The sequence below is a fragment of the Caloenas nicobarica genome, chromosome 2 (assembly GCF_036013445.1).
Source record: "Caloenas nicobarica isolate bCalNic1 chromosome 2, bCalNic1.hap1, whole genome shotgun sequence".
Lineage (NCBI taxonomy): Eukaryota > Metazoa > Chordata > Aves > Columbiformes > Columbidae > Caloenas > Caloenas nicobarica.
Window position 1 is genome coordinate 96,433,452 of NC_088246.1, and position 22,765 is coordinate 96,456,216.

The following is a 22,765-nucleotide window of genomic DNA, read 5'->3' on the forward strand; positions in this document are numbered from 1 at the left end:
ATAGAAACAATCCTAATGCCAATATCTAGTCCTCATTTTAAAAGGTAAGCTTAGATCAGCGCTGATGACAGTAGGTTTGCCACCTCATTTCCCATCTCAAAGGCTGAAATGTGGAACAGACTGAACTTGAAAAAGTATTCTAGTGAGATACTAGTTCAGTGAAATCCTTGTCCACTGAAGACAGCTCAAGTTTGTCCATCAACATAAAGGTTACAACACTTCATTCTAGTAATTAAATATTCTCATCTTCCACTTTGGCAACTCCAGTCTTGGAAATAATTGTCTTTGTATAACAACTGTAAGCCAAGTAGTTTCTAAGTATGAGGCCACCGGACTTATGAAAAAGTCATACCAAAGAAAAAGTCTAGCTGAGCTACAAGAAAATCCAACGGAGTCATAAAAAAAACATCTTGACATAAGTCCCCAGACACTGTACTTAAAACTTTGTTTAATTGTGTGTGACCACAACATCCGAGGTATAATTGTCCTCTTTACTGCCTACACTTTTTAATGATAATTGTTACTAGCCCCAAAAGAAACCCAAAATATTCATATTCCCAACATGTTTGTATTTCAGCTTTAGATCAACTTATCAATATTGCTTGTGCCATCTATAACATTTTTCATCTATAACATATTTTTTAAGCTAATATATAGTGACAAGAGCTGGAAATTTTGAAATGCTAAAATTTCTTAGTTCTGCCTTTCTTAGGGCTCAATTTTCAATGTCTTAAAATCCAAATTTTAATGACTATACCTGAAACTTTTACTGTAGTAACCTATCTGAAATACTTCCCCCTTAAATTTAAGCCCCAAAAAAATGCATTTCTAAAAAATGAACACTACTGGGGGAAAAGCTAAAAAAAAAAAAGTTTCTAGATTTGTACTATAGGATAAAAATCATTGAAAAGAGATTTTAGAACATAAAACCTCCAGGGTTTGGGAAAAGTTTTGGCATTTGACAGTGGGGATACTCTGGCAAGAACATACATCTTCTGTCCCTGAGAATTCACCAACAAGCTGGGCAAATGCAAAACCCCTCTGAAAGTAAACAAAACTCAGAGAAAGTGTCTGGTGTGTAAATATACGAGCAGGACAGTTGGAAGTTAGTGACAAATTGCCTTGAATCTTTAAACTCACTGAGCAAAGCACAGACCAGCATTAACCTATGTTTCTCCTCAATGTAAGGTAAAGCAAGCAGGAAGCTCTTTGGACAGCAATACAGTCAAAAATGAAGGGAGCATTTTTGTGCCAGATGATGTTCAACAGTGTCTGTTTCCAGGAATAGCTGTGTAACCTGACCACTATTAAAATCTGTTGGTTTTCAGCTTTCATACTTTTTCAATACATTTCAATGAGGAATTCCATTGTTGCTTAACTGCCCCTATTTACATCTCAATCATGATGCTGTTTAGCACCTGAAGTACTTGATCTCTTGCTTTCCAAAAACATTGTTTTTTGACTGGGATGCCAGATGAATTTGATAGTGAAGGATAGATCACACAGGAAATACAGATAAAGGCTACAGTGAAGGCATACCAGAGTCACCATCATCTTCACCTCTTAAAAACTGTTCAGTTTTCAGCTTCTAAAATTTCAAAACCAATCCCTTTATGTATAGTAATAAACTAAAACTTTCATCTTTAAAACTACAAAGGATATTTAAAGTACAATAGAATATACCAGATTTTCCTTTAATTTTCACTGAAATCCTGAAACAAATGGAGTGCTAGAATTTATTTAAACAGAATTAAAAGAATTATCAGAACAATTCTAGGAAAGAACCTATGACATAAATAAAAGTAAGCAGGTTAAATTCTGAACCACCAGCATGCTAAAACTAGTTAAGTACTTCAATGACAAACTCTCTTTTCAAGCCAGACTGCAAGTTCCGCTCAACCTGCTCAATATTTCCAGAATCATTAGGAGAACAATGGCAACACAGAGCCCAGTTCTCAGGGGGGCAAAAAGTACAGCACATAGTAGCTGGCTGATCAGCAAAATCAAGTCAATGCAATGATTTCTGTTTATCAGACTACTGGTTTGTTTTCAAAGAAGCATAAAAAAAAAAAATGAAGTTGCAGAGTACCTGTTCCTCTAAGTAATTCAGAAAGCCTGGCCTTCAGAAAATGATTCAACAGAATAAGCTGGTCTATTTTAGGGTTGTTTAGTCATAAAAATGGGAAAAAAATTAAAGGCACAGTTCATTCCTTCAGCACACAAGGAACCTGAACACTTACCCGTCCTCGTTCAGTGAGAGTTGTTAACATGATGATCAGTGACAACTTGTGATCCCAGACTACTTGCCAGAAGTGTGCACATGTGTGTGGAAGAGGCCCCTGAGTAGCAATGTACCTGTTCACAATGCCCACAGAAGGAATTTCCATCTATAAAGAAAAATTCTATGTAAAGTTTGCTCTCATTACTCAAGTACTACTTTTCTTTAATTCAGCATTTCATTCAAACAGAGCTGAGGGAAGATTAAGAGGGCGAGATGACTAGTAAGACAATCAAGATGACAATTTGTTATGTGATGAACCCTTAAATATTTAATTTAAACCAGATGTATACGATAGACACTATAGTCCTTCATGCTGAACTAGGAAGAGATGCCTAATAGCAAAAATGTATTTGAAAATTTGAAACTGCAAAGCTTTCCAGATTTTCTTTAATATTTGTAAGGAATAATGACCAGGTGTACCAAAGTTACACTAGCAAAAGCTGTTTATTGCCAGATGCTAGACACAGAAAGTTAATAGTTGATTCTGTGATTTAGGTGTTTAACTTCAGTATCTGACAAAAACATACATATTCTTTCCGCTCTTCTCTCTGTCTCCCAGCCTACACATGTGATTAGGGTAATCAGGGCTCTAGTTTATCTTCTAGACCCTTCATAGCATAACTGATAGGCCATAAGTGGTTCTAGAGGGGAAAAAAGGCTTAGTTTTAAGCTATAGGAAACAACCTCAGCTTTTACAGTATTTGGAAAGGTAAAACATCTTTTACATTATAGCTTCTACATTTACAAATCCCCAAAATATAAAATGAAAAATTTTTAATCCTTAAAAAACCTAAATTAAATCTGCTATTGTAATATATAAAGTGGGCAAATTAAGGTCTCTGTATGACTTACATTCACATAATTTGCATTAATATAATCTTCATCTCCTTGCAGTATTATCCTTGTGGCATCATCTGCATGCAAAAAAATAATAAAGAGGGAATCAAATTAGCAATTAAGAGGCATGCTTCCCTTCTGTTAAGTAAAAAAACCTGAGGAATTGCAGACACAAACAGCAGAATACAAACCAAAATAGATAACCTTTTGGAAAATAAAATGAACCATTATACAACTTTGATTATAAAATGAAATCTTCAATCAAGAAGTTCAATATAACAGTTTTATAAGCTATCATTTAAAGGATAAGGTAAAATAGGCACAAAGTCTGTACTTAATACTCACAAGGTAGAACATCTTTGTATCTATTCTTGTCCATGTTCTGAGGTACCTTTGCACATGTGACAGCCAGTCCTGGTTTCTTTCTATAAAGTTGCTGCAAGACAGAATGAAAGATGGGAGGATTTTGAGGGATGCGATTATGCTGTACACACACATTAAATAGGTTCACTTGAAAATACAGAGACTGGGAAAAAAAAAAGTTTTCTTTAATATTTTTCCTAACCATCTGCAAAATTCACCTGATTGATTTTTGTACTTTTTAACACAGCAAGAATTTCTGTTATTGCTAGCCCATCATCATCTCTAGAAGAATTTCTAGAAAGTAAAAAAAGAGGAAGTTTAAGAGTCATTGATACAAACTGTTTCCCTGCAAGATTGCCTTTTTCTTATAAAACTGTGTGCCAGAAGGAAAACAGAGGTTGAGCGTGGAAGAAGAGAGCAATAAAGGCATTAGAAGAAAAAATAGCTGCAGACAGATATTTTCTGGAATCAAAGGTAATACGAAAGTTGAACTTCTGTTCTCTGGACTAAAATCACCACATTCAATCCTGAAAAAAAACAAAGCTTCGATGTACCACAATCTTGTAACATGTGACTCCCCTTCTTTTGGGTCAACCTCTATCTTGCAAACTTTATCTGGAATAAATGTAGGCATACAAGTACACCCATGAAAATAAATTTTAAGGTTAAAATGCGTTAAGTGCATCGTACAAAACAATGAAAGGTACGGAGGGGGAAAAATAACAAGAAAAATAATCAAGAAATACAATTATACAACTACAGTTTTTCTGTATTAAATACAGACGAATGTAACTTAGAACTGAGTTATTAACCTGGTTGTACCAGAGTTTTATGAACTTCATTACCAAAGAACTCACTATACCTTACATTTTTAACAAAGACTTAGAATACAGTTCCACACACAAAACAGAACGAAACAAACAGGAGGCTAAAATCCCCTACTTTGGTTTAGAGAAAAGGAACAACACATGAAAAGTTTATTTTGCTGTGAGATTCATTGAATCCTAATACTCAGTATCACAGCTCACCACGTTTTTTAACTTGAACGGCATAAACAAGCCATGTGAGAACGTGATACTATACGTAACTGAACAGCTTCTATCAGTTGTAACTCAAGTTCCATTTTACTAGAGTCAAGCTGCAATTTCTGCCTTTTTGGGGAGACAAGGAAGAATAATTTAACATTAAGTGACAATTCTGGAGCTTCATTACCGTTGCCTGGCAAAAAGTCATTTGCCATTGACAGACTTCAAAAATTCTGCTTAAGTGGAGGAAAATATTCTGGAAAAACTTGATTATTCACAGTCTATTGGTTAATTATTTACTATTTTACTAGTGTGAATAAAGAGTCTGAGAGCCACCAAAGTTGATGAGGTGATGCTGGAATTGTGTCTGCTTCTGAATATCACTAAACAATGAACTCAAAGAAAGAAGGCCACTAAGCTGTCCCCTAGTTTATTAGATTTCAAAATGGTTTTGCGCTTTTTTTTGGTAACATCAGTAATATCCTTTTATAAACAGTCAGTAAAAAAGTCATAAAGGATCAAATATCCTATGAAGATTATTACAGAACTTTGTGCACAAATTTAGTCAAGGAATTTAACAATAAACAAGGCATCGAAAGGCTAGTTCATATCTCTTGATCTCTCTCTTACTGTTTCAATAGCCAAGAGACTCATTGCTGCATCGCAACCAGTGCTATGGATTTGGTAAAACAGCTATGAAGGGAAAAAGGGAATCTTAACTCTCAGAAATCTTGTAAACAAAGCAAACCTCATAAGGAGAGTGGTTATGCAATAAGCAATACCACAACTCTTCAGTCACCACAACTAAATCTTACAGCATTTGAAAAAAAAAAACAGTGAAGAAAAAAAAATCAAAATGGGGAAAAAATTATTGCTGTTCTACAAGTTTTCAGCATCAGAAAGAACTCCAGAACTCAAAAATGTTATGATTTATAAATCATAACAACCAGGGTTTCTCCAAAGTTACTATAAATTTTTGGATCCACAACAGCAAGGTAAGCACAAACATGCATACACTGCACTCCCTCACCATGAGAAGCAGCTACATTATCTTTTGGAAATTCTTAAGCTAACACTGAAGGAACCAATTTAATAAACTATAAAAATATTTTATTAGTCAGTTTTCTATGACACTGCTTGATAACATGTCAAAGAACATGACAAACATTAATTCATTTATCTATACAGCAGTTCTTCCAAGTCTCATGCTATTTACAGGGGAATCTCACCTATGAAGTAATCTGCCCAAGAAGTAACCATCAGTGTTTTAGATTGCCAGGGAGAAACACTGCAGAACTGGACACTACGAATGTCCTGCAGATGGAAATTAACATTCTAACACTTCCATATCAACCTTTAAGAGAAGAAGATGAGGAATGGTCAAGTTGCTCCTGTTGTTCCACAAAAGAAGGCAAAACATGAGAACTTGAAATCCTAACTTAAAGTATAAGAGATGCTTTGGAAATGTCACTGAGTGGCATGGACAAAGAAATAAAGTACAAGACTGACCTCTGTCAAAACCTCATTATTCTACTCAATGAAATAATTAAGAAAAAAAATTAATTTAGTAAGTTTTGGGTACTTGAGCTAGAAACGTGTTAATTAAAACACAGTTGTCTCAGCAGATGTTTTATCAAAGACTGCTAACTTGTTTTTCCCTGTCCTAAGTAGTGAAGGGTGAAACTGATGGGCAAGTCACATCCTTGCTCTCTTGAGATAAGACTTAATGGGAGCAATGAGATTTTCAATTAATTAAGCCTTTACATTACTTGCTGGTCACAGCTACTGGTCTATATTAATGGTATTTGAGAGCTGAGTATTACCTACCTCAAACTGAATAAGGATAGTCCCACTTTCCAGCCCTTTCCTTAGCTGCTCCATAGACTCCTCCAGTGTATCACCACCATATTGGGAACAGACAGGAAGAAGAGATTCTGGGAGATTGTGGGAATCAGCTTCGTCTTCTGATTTAGGCTCCACAAACAGTTTAACTACTGAAAGATGTATTGAAAATTAAAATCCGTTACATACAGCATTAATGTGTTTACAACACATTAAAATTTACTGGCTTGCAAGGACAACAAAGTTTGCTAAGACAAGGCCTCAGGAAAACAAATAGCAACACATTAAACAGCATTTCTTTATCTACTATATTATTGTAGAAACTACTTAGAGTAAAATGTCCTAATGACCTTTCAGAAAATGAAACTCCTCAAGGTGCCTATCTGTGAAGGCAAAGAACTTGGCTTCCAAGCACAAAGGGTTCTTTGCTGCAACCTTATCTTACAGAATGAACTGCTGAATAGGCTAATGAATCACAACATTCACCATGGTAAAAACCAAATGAGTTTAAAGCATAATTAATGGAATATCTCTGTAAGAAGCTTGGATAAGTTTGGACCCCCAATAGCAAAACAAACACAAACATACCTACATTGTACTCCCTTGCCATTAGAGAAGAAACTGAATTATCTTTTGCACTTTCTTATGCTAACACTGAAGGAACTAACTTAACAAATTTTAAAAGAAATATTAGTCAGTTTTCTATGACATTCCTTGTTAACATGTTGAAGAACATGACAAACATTAATGAATCAATCTACACAGCAGTTCTGTCCCTATGAAAGCTATTGCATCACCAAATGTGTCCAAGCTGTGGCTATTCTCTGCAATGACCAGAATGGCTCATATCTGCCAAACTTCAGAAAACAGGGAGCTGTTCATACTCATGCCTATACAAATGACATGAGGCCACAGGTTATCTTTAGCTGAGAGCAGACCTCTTATCTTCAAGCTGGAAAGGGACTAGAAAAGTTAAGGGAAGACTAAATGCTGCATAGAGCCAATGGAAAGGCCTGCAATAACAGGAGCAGGACTGTTCAGGGAAAACAAGGCCAAGAGCCCATCTGTCTTCCTAGAAACACAAGAAATTTTAAATCAAGTAAATGCTACAGAAATACATATCAAATAGGCAGTTTTATTCCCTCCTGTTTCCCAGTGATGCACAATCCTTAATGTAATCAGAAACTGTGCAAAGCCCTTCTATGATCACATTTGTTAAGGTCTTACCATAGCTCTTGAGGAAAGCAAATAATAAACTAGAAGCTTCACATCATCTGAAAGCTTTTGGGACCTGCATGTGTTTAAATATGGAACAAGCAAAACCAAGCTGGATGGTTTTTATTTTTTTTTGTTAAATATACAGGCTTAAGACTCTGTATATTTCAGAGATTGTCTCTTGTTTGCTGGTAGCAGTTTAGCAAGTTGCCAGCACAAATCAAGCTCAATAATGTCACAAAATGTCTATTGTAAGAATCAAAAGAAAGAAAGAAAGAAAAAAAAAAAGCTTATTTGACTTGTTTCATTGTATAATTGTGCTGGGAAACAGCCGATGGGTATTCGCAAACTCGCAACTGGGGATTTGTGAAAATATGCTATATGTACCAAAAAAACCCCCAACAAGCACCGTAACTTTTGCAAGGGACTGTTTGTACTCCTAGATTTTTAGACTTAAAAAATAAGAAGAAATTCTAACTTGATAGATTCCTTGTTGCAGTGGTGAGAACATATATAGTAGGAACTATTTGTACTACTAATTCAAATGCAGGGAGAACTGCTTTTTAGCACAGATGTATTCCCAGTGCACTGAGAATATATTTATGTAAACAGAAGAGGGTATACCACCAAGCATTAGAGCAACAGTATCAAAAAGATTAAAATGAATAAAATTAGCCCAGTTACCTTTCCTCCTGATCAAAAGTGCAAGCTCTCTTGTGTGAGATTCTCTGCTGGCTTTTATAAACATGACCACCTGGTCATGCGTGTGCTCTGAGATATCTCGACCATTAATTAGTACTATCTGATCACCTTCATTCAGTTTTGGAATGCATTTATCAGCCTGTTTCAAGACCAAAGAAACACATTAGTGTCATTGCAGCCAGTCATGTAGGCAGGAACACTTCTGGATATTAGGTTCATCATGTAAGCAAAGTCTTTGGAGTTCTCCTGACAGGGTTTCATCTTCTGTGTCAGAAGTTCTACCAAAGGATTAAATTCTAAAGCTGTCTTTCTTGCTTCAAAGCCTCCCAATGAAGACAAGAAACAGTTCAAACAGCATACTGATAGCTATAAAAAGATTTTGTATTTATCAAACAGTCATCATCAGATTGTTCTTTAAGACCTAAATTTCAGACTCCAAGCCTCAACAACCACTGGTTATAGCCATTTGCAAACGAATTTTTGGAAAAAGTGTTTTGGGCACATAAGAAAACACACTTCCTTTTTTATGCAGTGAATACCGAGAAATGCAAACATTATTTTGATGAATGTAATTTAAGTAACAGGACATTCCCCCGGCATGCACTTTTAAAATTTAAAGAAATTTGATATTTTTGTTATTTATCAGATACTTGTTTGGTGGATATCAAATGATATCTACAAATAGAGAACATTCTTCCTTGCTTCATTCACTGAAAGTTTTAACAAGAAGATGCAGGTAAGTACTCAACCTATGATGCTCAAGTATCCTGCATTTGTGACAAAGTGTTTTGCTACCCGTGCTGCAGAGAACACTAAAGAAAAGTTTTCCCCATCTCAAATGAAAACTTACATTTTGTCTTGTCTTGGATGCAGCAATTTAGATTAACTGTTGAACCCTAGGGTTTGTTTGGCTTTTTCTGCCACACTTCTTTGTATTCTTAGCTCTAAGCCCAGTGCAAAGCAATTCAAGGTATGGCCAGAATATTATGATGACGCTACAAAGATGATTAAGGCACTTGAGCATCCTAGTATGAGGAAAGGCTGAGGGAGCTGGGAGTGTTTAGCCTAGAGAAGAGAAGGCTCAGGAGGAATCTTGTCAATTTATATAAATACTTGAAGGGAAGGTGCAGAGAAGAGGGAGCTGGGCTCTCTTCAGTGGTGCCCAGTGACAGGACAAGAGGCAATGGGCAAAAACTGAAACACAGGAGGCTCCATCTGAACATCAGGAAACAGGTTTTACTGTGAGCGTTACTGAGCACTGGAGTAGGTTGCCCAGAGATGTTGTGGAGTCAGCGAGTGAAGTAAAAGGAAAGAAACCTGAAGACATATATGAGTGCCACAAAACAAATAAAGAAGAGAGACAGAAGATAGACGTATACAAGAGGAAAACCTCCCAAGCAGAAAAGCTGCTTAAAAATTTAAAAAAAAAAAAAAAAAAGCAAGTTTCCCCCAGCTTTTTCCAAATAAATACGGAAAGAAAATAATGAAGGATAAGAAAGATTGATAATGATTAATAAAAAAGACAAATGTAAACAGAAAAAGAAGGGGAATTAGGAACAACCATGGTGCTGCTTAACACCAATTTAACTAGGTATTCACAGCTCCCCAAAATCTCCCTTTCCATATTTTGTACAATTGACAAAGGTAAGACTGAAGAATGCAACTATGAATGACTGATTGATTTAATAACTCATAAATATTGTTTGAGATATAAATTATTATTTCTGAACTATAATTATTTGAAAAAAGGAAGTGATATAACAACCATATCAGGTCAGCCTAGGAGAGCCAAGAAGTCCAGAAGAACATGGAGGGAATGGTTTCTGATCTCCTATATTTATGTATAATTTAGATTTCTTGGCTGGTTGCTGGCTTTTATTCTTTATTACAGAAGGAGATTAGTATCTTTGCTCAAAGAAACTTTTAAGTCATGTGACATGTTAATGGCTCATCTCTCTTACTTGAATTATCTGACTAAATAAAATATATCTCAAAGGAGAATTAATTCCTTCCATGTAAGCATAATTTGTAGATTTTTCAGATACCAAGCTTTTCCAGACAATTAATTATGTCAAAGGCTTCCTGTCCTATTGACACACCCAATGTTTCATTTTATGCTAATCGCCTTGTTATTGCTTCTAGAAGCATGCACACTATTTTTCAATGAGAAGCTCTATTAAATAAAACCATAATGACTTCTTTAGTACCTTAGGACATTAATAGCATTTGTGAAAAAAAAAAAAATCAGTATAGGATTTTAGTTAAAAAAAAACCCCAACAGATGCAATAAATGATTGTTCTTAGATTTAATGCTCTCCCACAACAATTTTGGCTACTCTGTCCCACAATCTTCCCAGCATACTAGATTGCTGCTGTATTAGAGGGAGATTTTAAAAATAATGTTAGGACCTGAAAGAGCAAATACAGCCTTATTTTGGTGATATTTGCTTCCCCTCCTCCACAAAAAATACAGATCTTTTCGTAGGAAAGGGGGAAAAAGGGACCTCCAAAACTGAGAAATAATCTTAGCAAATAGTATTACCAAACAGCATCCCTGAGACAATTTACAGGGTACTAAGTGAATTTAGAGCAAGATAAAATAGTAGCAAACACAATGAACGGCGCCATCATTGAACTATAACAACATAAAAATGTATTCCATAGACTGTTTAACTTGAACTTTCCAATTTCAGCTACATTTCATTAAAGAGTCAAGAACAGGTGAAATTTAGTTTATGGAAAACAATATAACCAATGTTAATATTACTATGCTCCAAAAATAAGTATATTTTTTTCTTCTTGCTGCAGCATGACCTGAGTTCTACAACACTGCCGTTGAGTATATTGTATTGGATGACTGTCCCCAATTTATTCCCTGACCCTTGGTAACTTGCTCACTTGGTGGCTATGCCACTAAGTGGAGATGCTTAAATCAAGTGTATAAGTTAGAAGTCCAGTCCTATTCCAATACAAGATAAAACCAGATCAACACTTTCCAGAAAACAATCTGAATCTGCCAAAGGAAATCACTGCCTCTGGAAAAGCATCTTTTATTCTTTGATCATGGAATGAGCCTGTTTGCCCTACATTAACTTCAGTATCTCAAATCACCCTCAAGAAGTTGTCTAGGTTGACCATGAAATGTTTTAAGCACTGTTTCAATTTCACTTTGTGGATTTAAGTTATAATGATAATTTTCTACTATTTTATTCAAATAATTATTGTAGTTTATCATGGAGTACTATGCACTGCGTAAGTCAAATCAGCAATCATAAATGTGACAAAAACAATTTCTCGAACAATCTGTTTTAGCTTGATTTACATAATGACATTTAGATATCAGCCCTGTGACTGTTTATCAAATTGCAAGAGTCTAAAATGTGCAGAATACATTGGATTTTTGGGATTAAGTCAGCAATATATCGTATCAAGATTGCACTGAAATTATTTTATGACAGTTGTGAAATACACTTAAGGAGGAAGTGAGAGGAAAAAAAAAAGAGATAACATATGTCCTCACAAATTTATGTACTAATTATTTAGAAAAAAGTTACCAAGATGTTATATTACTATTATTAGTTCACGACCCAGCAGAAGCCCACAATGGCTGTGTTAATTCTGATGAATGTTCCACCTAGTTCATAAATATTTCCATAAGCAAAAACCCATGGCAAAATAAGAACAGAGAAACTATTGTTCTGCACCCTTTCTGCCCTGCCAAGTACTCTCCCATCCTATAAATATTTTTAACCCTAAGGATTTCCTCAGCCTGTTGCAGTTTGTCTATTCAGCAACTGTCAGAAGGTTTTTCTCCCAAGGTTTGTCCTCTCCTGACCACCCATACAACTATTTTAACCACAGCATCCTTTGTCAAGGAATTTCACAGGTATACTATCTTATGCATGAAGAACTACTTCAGTAAGCATGAAGAACCTGACTTCCACTAACTCGCTTTGGTAGCCTGTAGTTCTTTGACTGGAATTCCCTGCTCACAGTGCTCCTAATCTTACAGATCTCTACTACGTCTCCCTTAAACTAATTTTTTTTTTCTAGGCTGCAGGGGCCCAGACTACTCCTTTAATAGACGCTGTTCCAAATCTTTAATCATTGCTCTTGCCCCTCATCAAACATTTTCCAGTTCAAGGCAGGGGAAAACAATCATGTTTTCTACTGATGATTTGTCTGGCTAACACTTCCAGATCTTTTAATCTGTGGTTTATGAAACCACTCCTCAAGTCAGTTTTGAAAGACAACACCTCATACTGCTTATATTGGTAGAGGGAATAGTAAAAGAAGGGATTAAAAATCTTAAGAATTTACTTACAGGCGATCCTGGAGTTATTCTTGATACTACTAATGGCATTTTTTGATCTACGCCACCCTAGAGGGATGTCAAGTAAATAACAACGATAAATATACCATTATAATAAGCATAAGCAATATTTAAAACAAGTAATCACTTTTGTTTTTATACAAAATTTATGCTCTGTCATTATAGGCAGGGCTGGTAAGACGGAATTTTCATCAGTAAATGGGGGTGGGAGGGTGTAGTATCTTTAAATCTACCAATTTCTGGTAAACTAGACCCAGGGCCTTTGTTTGGCCGTATATTTTAGAATGCAATAAACAGATCAAATGCAGCATTTATTCTAACTCTACCATTCAAGAAAGCCTAATTCAACACTTGAATTTGCAAGGTGGACAGTGTTCTGAGATGATGTGACAAACCTGCAAAGGGATCAGGAAGGATCACAGCTCCAGACAACTGTACTCCCTCACTCTCTTTACATGACGTTCTATCACAGCCCCATCAATAAATGCCCAGGGTGAAAAGATCAAACTCTGCCCTGATTTTAATATTATGGCTGCTTCACACTACTCTGTCAGCTTAAATGGAATTTCAGTGAGGGAATGTAATAAACTTACAAGTCATTTATCAATAGTAATTTCAGTTTTCTTCATAAATTAATTTTCACCTTTCAACTATTATTTTTTAATGGATATATTCAGTTGGATAGCACAAACTATCTGACTTGTTTTATAATACAGAGGTCTAATTTTCCAAAAGTTGATGCTTTAAATTAGACTTCCAAGTTTATATTTAAGCTGCCAAATAGGCATTCTGTTTTGGAAATGTGCCATGCCCATAGTATGTGCAACTAAAGTCCACAGAGCTGGTAGAGGCTCATTTCTGTAAATGATGCTTTAGCATTTAATGATTAGGCTGCCACTTCTAAAAACTCTGTCGATAAGAAATTCCTGTAGAATATACCGCTTTTCCCAAAGCACTGCATTAAAAATGAAAAATAATCATGAAGTCAAAGCATAGTATATCTATAAAGCATTTAAAAATAACTACAAGATTGCTGGTTTACCTTTAGGTTAAATCCAAACTTCCCATCTTCATCTGGTATGATACGCACCAAAAGTAAATCTCCCTCAATTACGTCATTCTGCAATATATAGGAAAAAAAAGAGTTTTCTAATTTTTAAAAGAAAGTAGCAGCAAATTGGAAAACAGTACATCCCAATTCCAGATTTAGACGTGAACAAGAATACGTAAATCCATATTTAAAATAGGAAGAAGCTAAGGTTACAGAACATGCTTATGATTGTAACCTTTTAAATTGTAAAAATAGCAACATACGTAACAGCAAACATGTTCTCTGCTCGCTCCGTCCTAACACTGTTACTCTCACCTTAGCTTTCTCAATTGATAGCTCCCATTAAAATTTTCAACGTGTTGTCTTTACTAAAGGTGACTTAAAAGGAAAAAAATGTTAGGTGCAATGCATTTGAATCAAATTTACTCCGAAGACTATGAAGTGACTACTTTTCCCCAGTTTTTCTCCTCTAAGTAGGTGCATTAGTATCTTCTGCAAGAGATCCACAAGGCAGGATTAAAAGTTGGCAGCAGCTACTGGACAGGCAGGTTAGGAAGCTGTTCAGCACCCCTCTGGAACAGGCTGGAGAAATGGGGGAAATAACATAACACCAGCAGGGACCTGCTGCTCTCTTGTCAGTGCAGAATACAAAGGATGATGTTTAGCCACCTTGAAGAAGAGATGCCTTGGATAAAGCAGAGTTGTGCCTGATATCAAGACACAGAGCGACTTGAGTTATCTGATCTTTCCCCTTGGAGGAAATGTATGGATTCCCATTCCACTAGGAACTTCCCCTGCAGATGCTTCTGGAAGCCTGGACACTGTGGAAATCAATGCAGCTGGCAGGCTTGCCTGTCATGTTTTGTACATGATCTTGGATAAATTCGAGTAGTAAGACAAGATTTATTCTTGTTACTGCATAAAATATGCTCATCCTGATATACGAGCACAATTTTTGTGCATTCTTAATCTACAGTTCAAAGCTACATTCAGTACTAGCTTTGACTTTAAAAGCACACAATCGAACATACCTTATCACAGTAGTACTGACTGGAATCTTCTGTTGAGTTACTTTTTGTAATGTTGTCATACGTTTCTAAGAACTGCTTATCCACTCCTTCCAACGAGTAAGAGCCAGAAATGTTACCAACTCCATTGGGAGGCTCAGCGAAGGCTTTAGGTGAGATACGGGTCAGAGGTCTCTGCACTGGACTGTTTCCCAATACATTCCTTCATTTAAAAAGGACGAATACATAAATATTACAAAGGTATTGTTATCCAGATTTTTAAATTAAATAGTAAAACATACAAATGTACTGCCTAGTTAAAAGAGCAAGCCAACTTTAGATATAACACCACTTCTTAAGATGCAAGATAAGACGATGGGAGTATGATCTAAGCCTGTTATTTGATCAGTGGATATCCAGAAGAACAGACAAAACAAAACTAGAGCAGCAATAACATTTTAAACAAAATATTTGGATGTCACAGTGGTACAGGAAATCACAGTAATGTGAAGAGCGCCAAACCCCAGGGGAAAACCACTTCAGTTGCCAACCCTACCCATGAAAAACTTCTGCTGTGATTCCATTCTCTTCCTTGCAAAGCACTTTTATTTCCATTCCTCCCTCTCATGAGTGCTATCTCAACCTTAGCCCTCTGGAATGAGGTGGTTTGCAGAAAAGCCATGGTAAATTGTCAGAGAAATAGGAAATGAAGTGACAACGAAAGGCTTAATTACAGTTAATATATTGTGCCATTGAGGTAGTTATAACCATGTAGAAGGACTCAGAATTAAACTGGGGTGCAGACCTGGTCTACTGATTCAAGAACCTTAAAATTCAAGGATAACAACAGTCAGTAATTAAATATCTCAAATCTTAGAATTGGCCAAGTTGCCTGGTGGTGCTCCAGTACCTTTCAGACATTCTTTTAGCTACATGCCCTCTTATGAAAAGGATGAAATGCAGTCCTGTAACACAACTAAAGTCCTTCTTTAATTGGACCAAACTCACAGATACCACACAAACTAACTGCTCCGTCTTTATAAATGCTACATAACACTGTGAAAAATCTCTGTCCTGGGGAAAGCTCAGGTATAGCTCAGACACTGTTCTCTGTCACTAACATACAGCGCTGTGTATGGTACAGAGTTCTAGCCACTTGTACCACCCCACTGCAGACAGACCTTTCTTTCACTTCCATGACAGATCCCATGCTCAGCAGCAGTACATTTTGCAAGAACACTCTGCACTGCTACTGATGACAACGCAGCACCACAATGGACCATGTTTGATCCATGGAAGTACAAGTGCTGTTAGTTGCTTATTACAGTTTATCCCTAAAAGCAACATCAAATTCTGACAGGGTTCAAGTAGCAGAAGTACAGCCAAGTAAACCTTGACAGCAAAATTTGTCAATTCAAACATTTATTTCTGCTCTGGTACTAGTGTAGCTATATATGTGAACTTTTCTGAACCATTTCCAGCCGCCACTGCTGTCTGTCAACAAAGAAGAAATACTACACTATAGAGTAATGTAACTTAGGCTTTTAACATACAGGTTAGCATTGCAGCAAACTTTAGTAATGCAAACACTTATTTCTCAGCTTGTGGAAATCTGACTGCAATAAATGTGAACGTTCTGAAAGGTGCTATCAAGCAAATGTATTCTTGCCATAATATTTCTGATGTTCAGTTATACCACCTGTACTTAGTAATGGGGATGAAGTGTTCTGTGCAACATTTGCAGAATTTGCAGTTATTACAGAAAATATTTTCCCAGTGTTCAGGAGATATTATCCACCTTGCTCTCTGAGTAAGCGGAAAACACTTTGAAGTAGTGAACTATAATGACACTTAAAGGAATTATACTGTCAAAATTTTGTTTTTATCTGATAGCTTCCAGGACTTTTCATGATTCCTGTGAGGTTGATGTCAAGCAAGCAGGAACACTGTATATGTAAACACATCATAAGTTTTTCAGACCACAGCAATTTAAGCATTAAGATTTCACTTGCAAGCTGAGATTACAGTTCATAATGATTTTCCAGTGTAGAAAAAAATTTACATACCAGAAAAACATGACAAATTATTTCAGTTAATGACTTCTGGTACAATATAGAGAGTTACCAGATAAAATTACTAGTGGATTTTTGCATCAGTTTTACAACAATTTTTAACTAACTTTTTTATTATTAGTGATTAGGAGTGTATTAGGACTTAAGACCTCCCACATTCTGATCCAAACCCCTGATTTTTTCAAAAAAATCTTTACAGTCTTCATTGGTTTATACATTTATGACTACCTTCTAACCATACAAGACCACTACTTTGAGAAATCAGTTCAAGTTATATATTTTATTACATATCTTAAAGCTAAAGATTCTGTAGTAGAAAGTTTAAAGAAAACTCACTTTGGTGATTCTTGTTCAGATGACCTGTTATAAAACCAAAATGGTAAATGAACATAAGTTAAGGCTTGAGGAAAATAAGAACTAAACTCTAATAAAAAGTAAAATGCCTGCATAAAAGCCAAAAGGTGTGCTCACTGTAAATCAAATAATATTTGATCCTATGCTGAAAATCTGAAACAGACAATTATGGAATCTATGAAGCACTTAAAAATCCCAGGGAGCTCTAACCACTCACTTCCACTTTTGGCACAAGCCCAGTTACAGACAACGCACATCTGCTACTGCAACTTAAACTATGTAGGAGTTTACAGAGGCAATTATTTAGCAAGACACACCATATCACTTAAGGAAGTTTTAGATGTGGAACACAGTGACTGCAGCCATCACTCACTGTATTTTGTAAAAAGTCAAATGTGGCAAAATTTTTATGCATAGGTAACAAGAAAAGAGCACAGGCAGCTTCAGAAGCATGAAGTTTCTGACAGTCTCAATGTGAGAGCAGAACAGATGTTGACAGAGAACTTTAAGACAAAGCATAACTGAAGCAGAGGTGGTTGCACAGATGAAGACAATTTAGCATGGAAAAGAAATCAAAATTTGCAGTACACAACATTTTCCAAGGCATTAGCTTCATCAGAGATCGCCTGAAACAGTGAGCTAAACTATGCTACATCAATTTAAACAATAGTTGTAATACTAAGATAAATTTGAAAGTAGAAGTTACCAAAAAGGTGCTTGCAAAGCAAAGTAAATTTAAGGTAGATGGGATAACTTTACAAAAAACCCTAGATTAATATAAGTCCATGCTGGAAAAATACAAACATGAAGTATTTTGGTCTGAATGTAGAGTTGCTGAATTGTCAAGTTATAGAAGACAATTCACAGTATATAGTTAAAATTTCAATTATTGTTCTCTAAGACAACTTCAATACTAAGAATTATTTACTATGCTTCATCAAAACTACAGTAAAAATAGCAGTATCAGTTTGGATGCGTTTCCTTGTATATATTCTACAACATGAAGAAATTATTATTATTTTTTTAAAGCACTAAACTTCTTCCATTTTTACTGCCATCATGCCCCTCTTCTGTTTCCACTGACATCCACCCCCACTCTCCCACAAATGCCTCTGGTTCTCCTTGATTGCAATCCCCACAGTATTTTTAGCCCCTGAGTGCCAGCGGTGCACTGCAGATCCTTTGGGAACGTGCACTTGTTGCCCAACCAGCCCACATCTAAATGGAACAGAGAACCGTTGAACTTGTACTGTAATTGCTCAGTGAGAGGAGAATGCCAGTTTAAGGTGACTTTCACTAATCTTGTAGAAAAGTTTGTATCGTTGAAAACTTGACTCCTACATTAGATTTGACTGCAATTCTCCAAAAGTTCTCAAGTGAGAACAGAGGCAGACTGGCAGTGCAATGACATAAGTCTTATTTCCTCAGGAAGGCATGCTAAAAATAAAGAAATATTGAATTTATTTTCATTTAAGCTAATTGATTTCCTTGTGAGGCAAAGAACAATGAAACTGTACATCCTCTCTATGTTTTGCTGCTGTACAGCTACAGCTCTATTACCAAATTCTCTGCAGAAACCAGGTTGTCATAAGTTAACCCTTGCAAAAGCCCTCACCAGAAGTTTACACACATAGAATTACATTGCATCACATTTTAATATATTATCTCTCCTCTTTCCTTCCAGTAGAGTGAGGTAGCTAGAGACAGAAAAAAACTTGGGCTTCCATTCATATACTGTGTATAAACATACAGAAAATATTTCACCATCTCAGTAATATATTTGAAGACTTAAATGTGGGTATAAATTCTTAGTAATATTTGCTGAAGGTTGACCTGTTGAATTATTGCACTTTAATTCAAACTCTGAAAGAGTTACTGAATCATTTTGTAATCTTTTAAAATGGAAAAAGGTAACCAAAAATTTAACCAAATTCAAGGCTTAAATTAATTCACTGGGGACAATGCAGCTCTGTCTTCCTGAAGTACTTAGTAGCTCAGCATGCTAGAGCTGCAGAATTTTGTTCTGCAACTCAGTTAAGTAGTATTTCTGGCATTTAGTTACTCACCAAGATGATAAAGTACCTTAAACAGGAATAACTAGATCTTTTCTGACTATGCAGTATTCCACATTTTACTAACCTATCTTCCTCATTTTACAATGTATGACAAGGAGCATATTTTAAGTCAATAAAAGCAACACTCACCAGACCACCCATTCAACTTTTTCATCGAGAAAGAGAGCCCTTCCTTGCAAGCAGATTAAGCTTTCCATTGGTGCAGCTACCAAGCAAACCCTTCAAAACTGCAGGTACTTTCTTTTCCTTTCTCCACAATCTAAAATGATGCCATTTCAATCTTTCACTCAATATGGGTTTCTATGTTGGTGCTGATCTTCATAATAAAGCTCTTTGCCCTGAAAAGTCTAACTCTCCTGTCAGGAGGAGAGAAAGGAAAGGTCATAAGGAAAGACCCCTCCTCCCCATTTTGCTGTGCCCTACGAGGGAATTCTGCTATTCTGAGAACTGAGTATGGTGAAGTAGTGGAGTAAAACCCCAAGAGAAAAGGAACAACTGAAACAATAGCACTGTAGCAAAACTCCCTCTTTACAAACAACTGAAGGAAACATCTGTAGGTTTTGCCCTTGTGCTGTTCTTGAGGTTCTTAAAGCTTCTTTTATTGTAACACCTGCAGGGCTGAGGAGACTGAATGTGCCAGCACTTCCATTATCACCTCTTTTCTGAGAACTCACCATTAAAACTGGGATTATTATTCATAAGCCAAACAAGTGGAAGATGTTTGCAGCAACACCTTTTTGTTGCCTTTTAGAGAAATTTATATGCAGATTATTCAGCATTGCTATGAACCAAAAGACTGTAAAAGTGACATGTAAGCTTTTTGTGCTGCGTACTTAAGAATACCATTAAAGAAAAACTTGAGGGCTTCATGGTATACACAAGTTTTTTAGTAATTTTCTATAAATTCCAGACATTCACATCTGTAAACTGCTGCCATCACCCATAAAAAGATACATTCACATACTCTGCATTGCCTCTATTGACCATATTCCAATTTACTGACTTTCCATGAAAGTTTCATGTATTCTGATACTCTGCAACTGCCTGGCTTCCTGCAAAATTTGCCTTATCACAGATTTGCAATTCAAATTTGAGACTTTCTTTTTGGATGCAACATGATCGGTTTTTGAATTGGCAAGAAAAGCGTAGCACATTTTAATAAGGATATATATTTAAAAAGAAAGGGTTACATGTAAGCAATATATATGTTCTATTTGAATGTATATTTGAGTGGAAGAGCACTGTACAACTCATAGAAGCCTATTAGCAGCAGTCTTAAAATGCTAATTTGAAACAAATGGAAATGTTCTCAGATCCATTGCCTAGTATTAGAAAGACTGAAGTATACAAACAAGAACAACAGACTTGTGGAAGGCAGCAGATTTTAAGAACAAGGAATTGAGCATATCTGTATATGATTACAAACTAAGGATAAATAACTTTGTTTAAAATTATTTTTTAAATTATTTGCAATTTTCCACCAAGAAAGTAGTCACTAGGACTTGGCTGGATACATTGGAATGGTACTTTCATCAACAGTAATGCTTTAAAAATTTTGTTCACAAAAGCAATTATATTTTATTTAAAATAATGATGTGTTCCCATAGTACATTCACTAAAGCTCACCATGCAGCTACAGTTTATTGTCTATCAAAATGGTAAGCTGAAAGAATTGAACAAATGCAGCATACGTTCAGGAAATCTATTTTCAGTGCAATAGCTTCACCAGATGATGCATCGCACTTATACTAGGAGCGTATATGCACTTCCAGAAATTCATAGCACAGTGTAAGTGAATTTCCTTTTTGTATACTAGTTCATCGTTTCATTTCCTTCCCCTCCAACTCTGTGACTGTACACATTATGCCATCTATATCACCAGCAAAAGATAGTTTTAGAATACAAGTTAAAGAGGCTTATAGCTTTGCAGGCATGTTTAACTTTAAGAGAAAAAGCTTATGCAGGAATATGTTGCACTTCTAACAAGCAGAGTTGTAGACTCAAAGTAATTTAGGTTGGAAGGGATCTTGAGAGATCATCTAAACTCCTGTTCAAAGAACAGCCAACAAAGTTAGATGAGGATGTTCAGGTCCTTGCCATGTTGCATTATGATGTTCTCCAAGGATGGAAACAACTCTGCCTTTCTGTCAATATGTACAAGGGTTTAACTAATCTCAGTATGATTTTTTCCCCAGTGTCTTTTAAGCATTTCTCTTGCTATAACTTGTGTCCTTTGCCTCACACGTTTTTGCTGTGTGCCTCCAAGAAGAGTTGGCTCAATATTCTTGGTAACCCTCTTTTGGCAGAGTAATACAATGAGACCGACCTCTCCTCAACCCACCCAGCCTTCTGGTTCTCCTCATACACCACACACTCACATCTATGAATAACTAGCCAGATTTATCTCATCAATCAATATATGACTCTAAATATAAGATCTATAAAGCCTCATCTGTCAGTAAGTTTTTCTTACTGACTCATACTATACCTTAGCACTTAGAAATGTGTTTTACAATAATCCTTTCGGTTAAACAGAAAATTTCACAGCTAATCTTTTTTGTCAGGCCATTGAATCTAGTGTAAAAAACTACCAAAACGCTTCTTCCTACACTGTCTGGTGTTGCAAACCAAACATACATCTTTGGTTTATTTAATTACAGAGTGAACAAAGGAAACTGAGTACATTTCAAGTAGCAAGACCCTCCACACACCTTTATCAGGTTATTTTTCCAAGCTTTATCAAGTTATTTTTCAAGTTATTTTCTGATAACTTTATCAAGTTATTTTTCAGTTATTTTTCCCCTTATGATAGCACCTTATAGAAATAAATTTATATATTCTTACTAACAAGTACCCTTCCCACTCAGAAAACGGTGTTCAAAACATGAAAAAAAGGCATTAAGAGGGCAAGCAACAGCTATATTAACACTCTAAACTATTCCACCTACAGTATAAAAAACATTTTAAAAAGCACAAACCATTAAACTTGAATGTACAAGGTCAAAAATTAGCTCTGCTCCTCATTATAAAGGAGAAATTGGTCCTGCATGGGTAACACAAATAAGATTATCCTGAACCACAACGAAACCTGTTTGTTTCAGCAACCCTTTGCATCTAACACCTTCCTGTCCGAAAGAAACACCAGTTTATTTAATGAGACAACATTCAGTCAGGGGGCAAGTGTGGGTGTTGGTAACAAGGCATGGTCTTCCCAGAAAGCCAGATTAAAATTCAAATCCACGAACAGGAGGGAGTGGTCGATACCCTTCCCTTTTCATACTGAGCAGTGGAAAACCACGCAGCTTCCTGCAGCTGCGGTCTCAGAGGTTAAGACCACTAAACAACACAGTGGTTTGCAGTTTTCGTTTCTTGTCATTCATTTACTTTCATTTCTCATTGCACTGCAAAGTGTGAACATCTGATTCACACCTCAGGTACCAGAGGATGCTTGAGAAAAAGGAAAAGAACATGCAGGGAAAATTGAAGTTCAAAGCTCCTTAAATACTATTTGGTTTCATGTCTTTATGTTTTCACGGCAAACCTTGGACTTTGGTATTTTAAGAGCCTGAAGTGTTTAAAATGTGTGTTATCGAAACATTTATATCTGA

General features: G+C 36.0%; 1 protein-coding gene across 5 annotated transcripts in view; it reads right to left on the reverse strand.

The window, feature by feature from the left end:
* The window catches only part of PTPN3 (protein tyrosine phosphatase non-receptor type 3), a 150,863-nt gene that overhangs the window by 19,678 nt on the left and 108,420 nt on the right, over positions 1–22,765 (reverse strand). For all 5 annotated transcript variants that reach the window (XR_010605752.1, XM_065628028.1, XM_065628029.1 and 2 more), the window contains 9 exons: positions 17,065–17,088; positions 14,681–14,879; positions 13,641–13,718; positions 12,590–12,646; positions 8,248–8,404; positions 6,334–6,500; positions 3,464–3,554; positions 3,134–3,195; positions 2,241–2,387 (listed from right to left, as the gene is read on the reverse strand). Coding sequence is in view for 4 of the 5 variants with exons in the window: in XM_065628028.1 (XP_065484100.1) it covers positions 2,241–2,387; positions 3,134–3,195; positions 3,464–3,554; positions 6,334–6,500; positions 8,248–8,404; positions 12,590–12,646; positions 13,641–13,718; positions 14,681–14,879; positions 17,065–17,088 (982 nt within the window). In the remaining variant the exon portion in view is untranslated. The remainder of the gene's footprint in view (positions 1–2,240; positions 2,388–3,133; positions 3,196–3,463; positions 3,555–6,333; positions 6,501–8,247; positions 8,405–12,589; positions 12,647–13,640; positions 13,719–14,680; positions 14,880–17,064; positions 17,089–22,765) is intronic.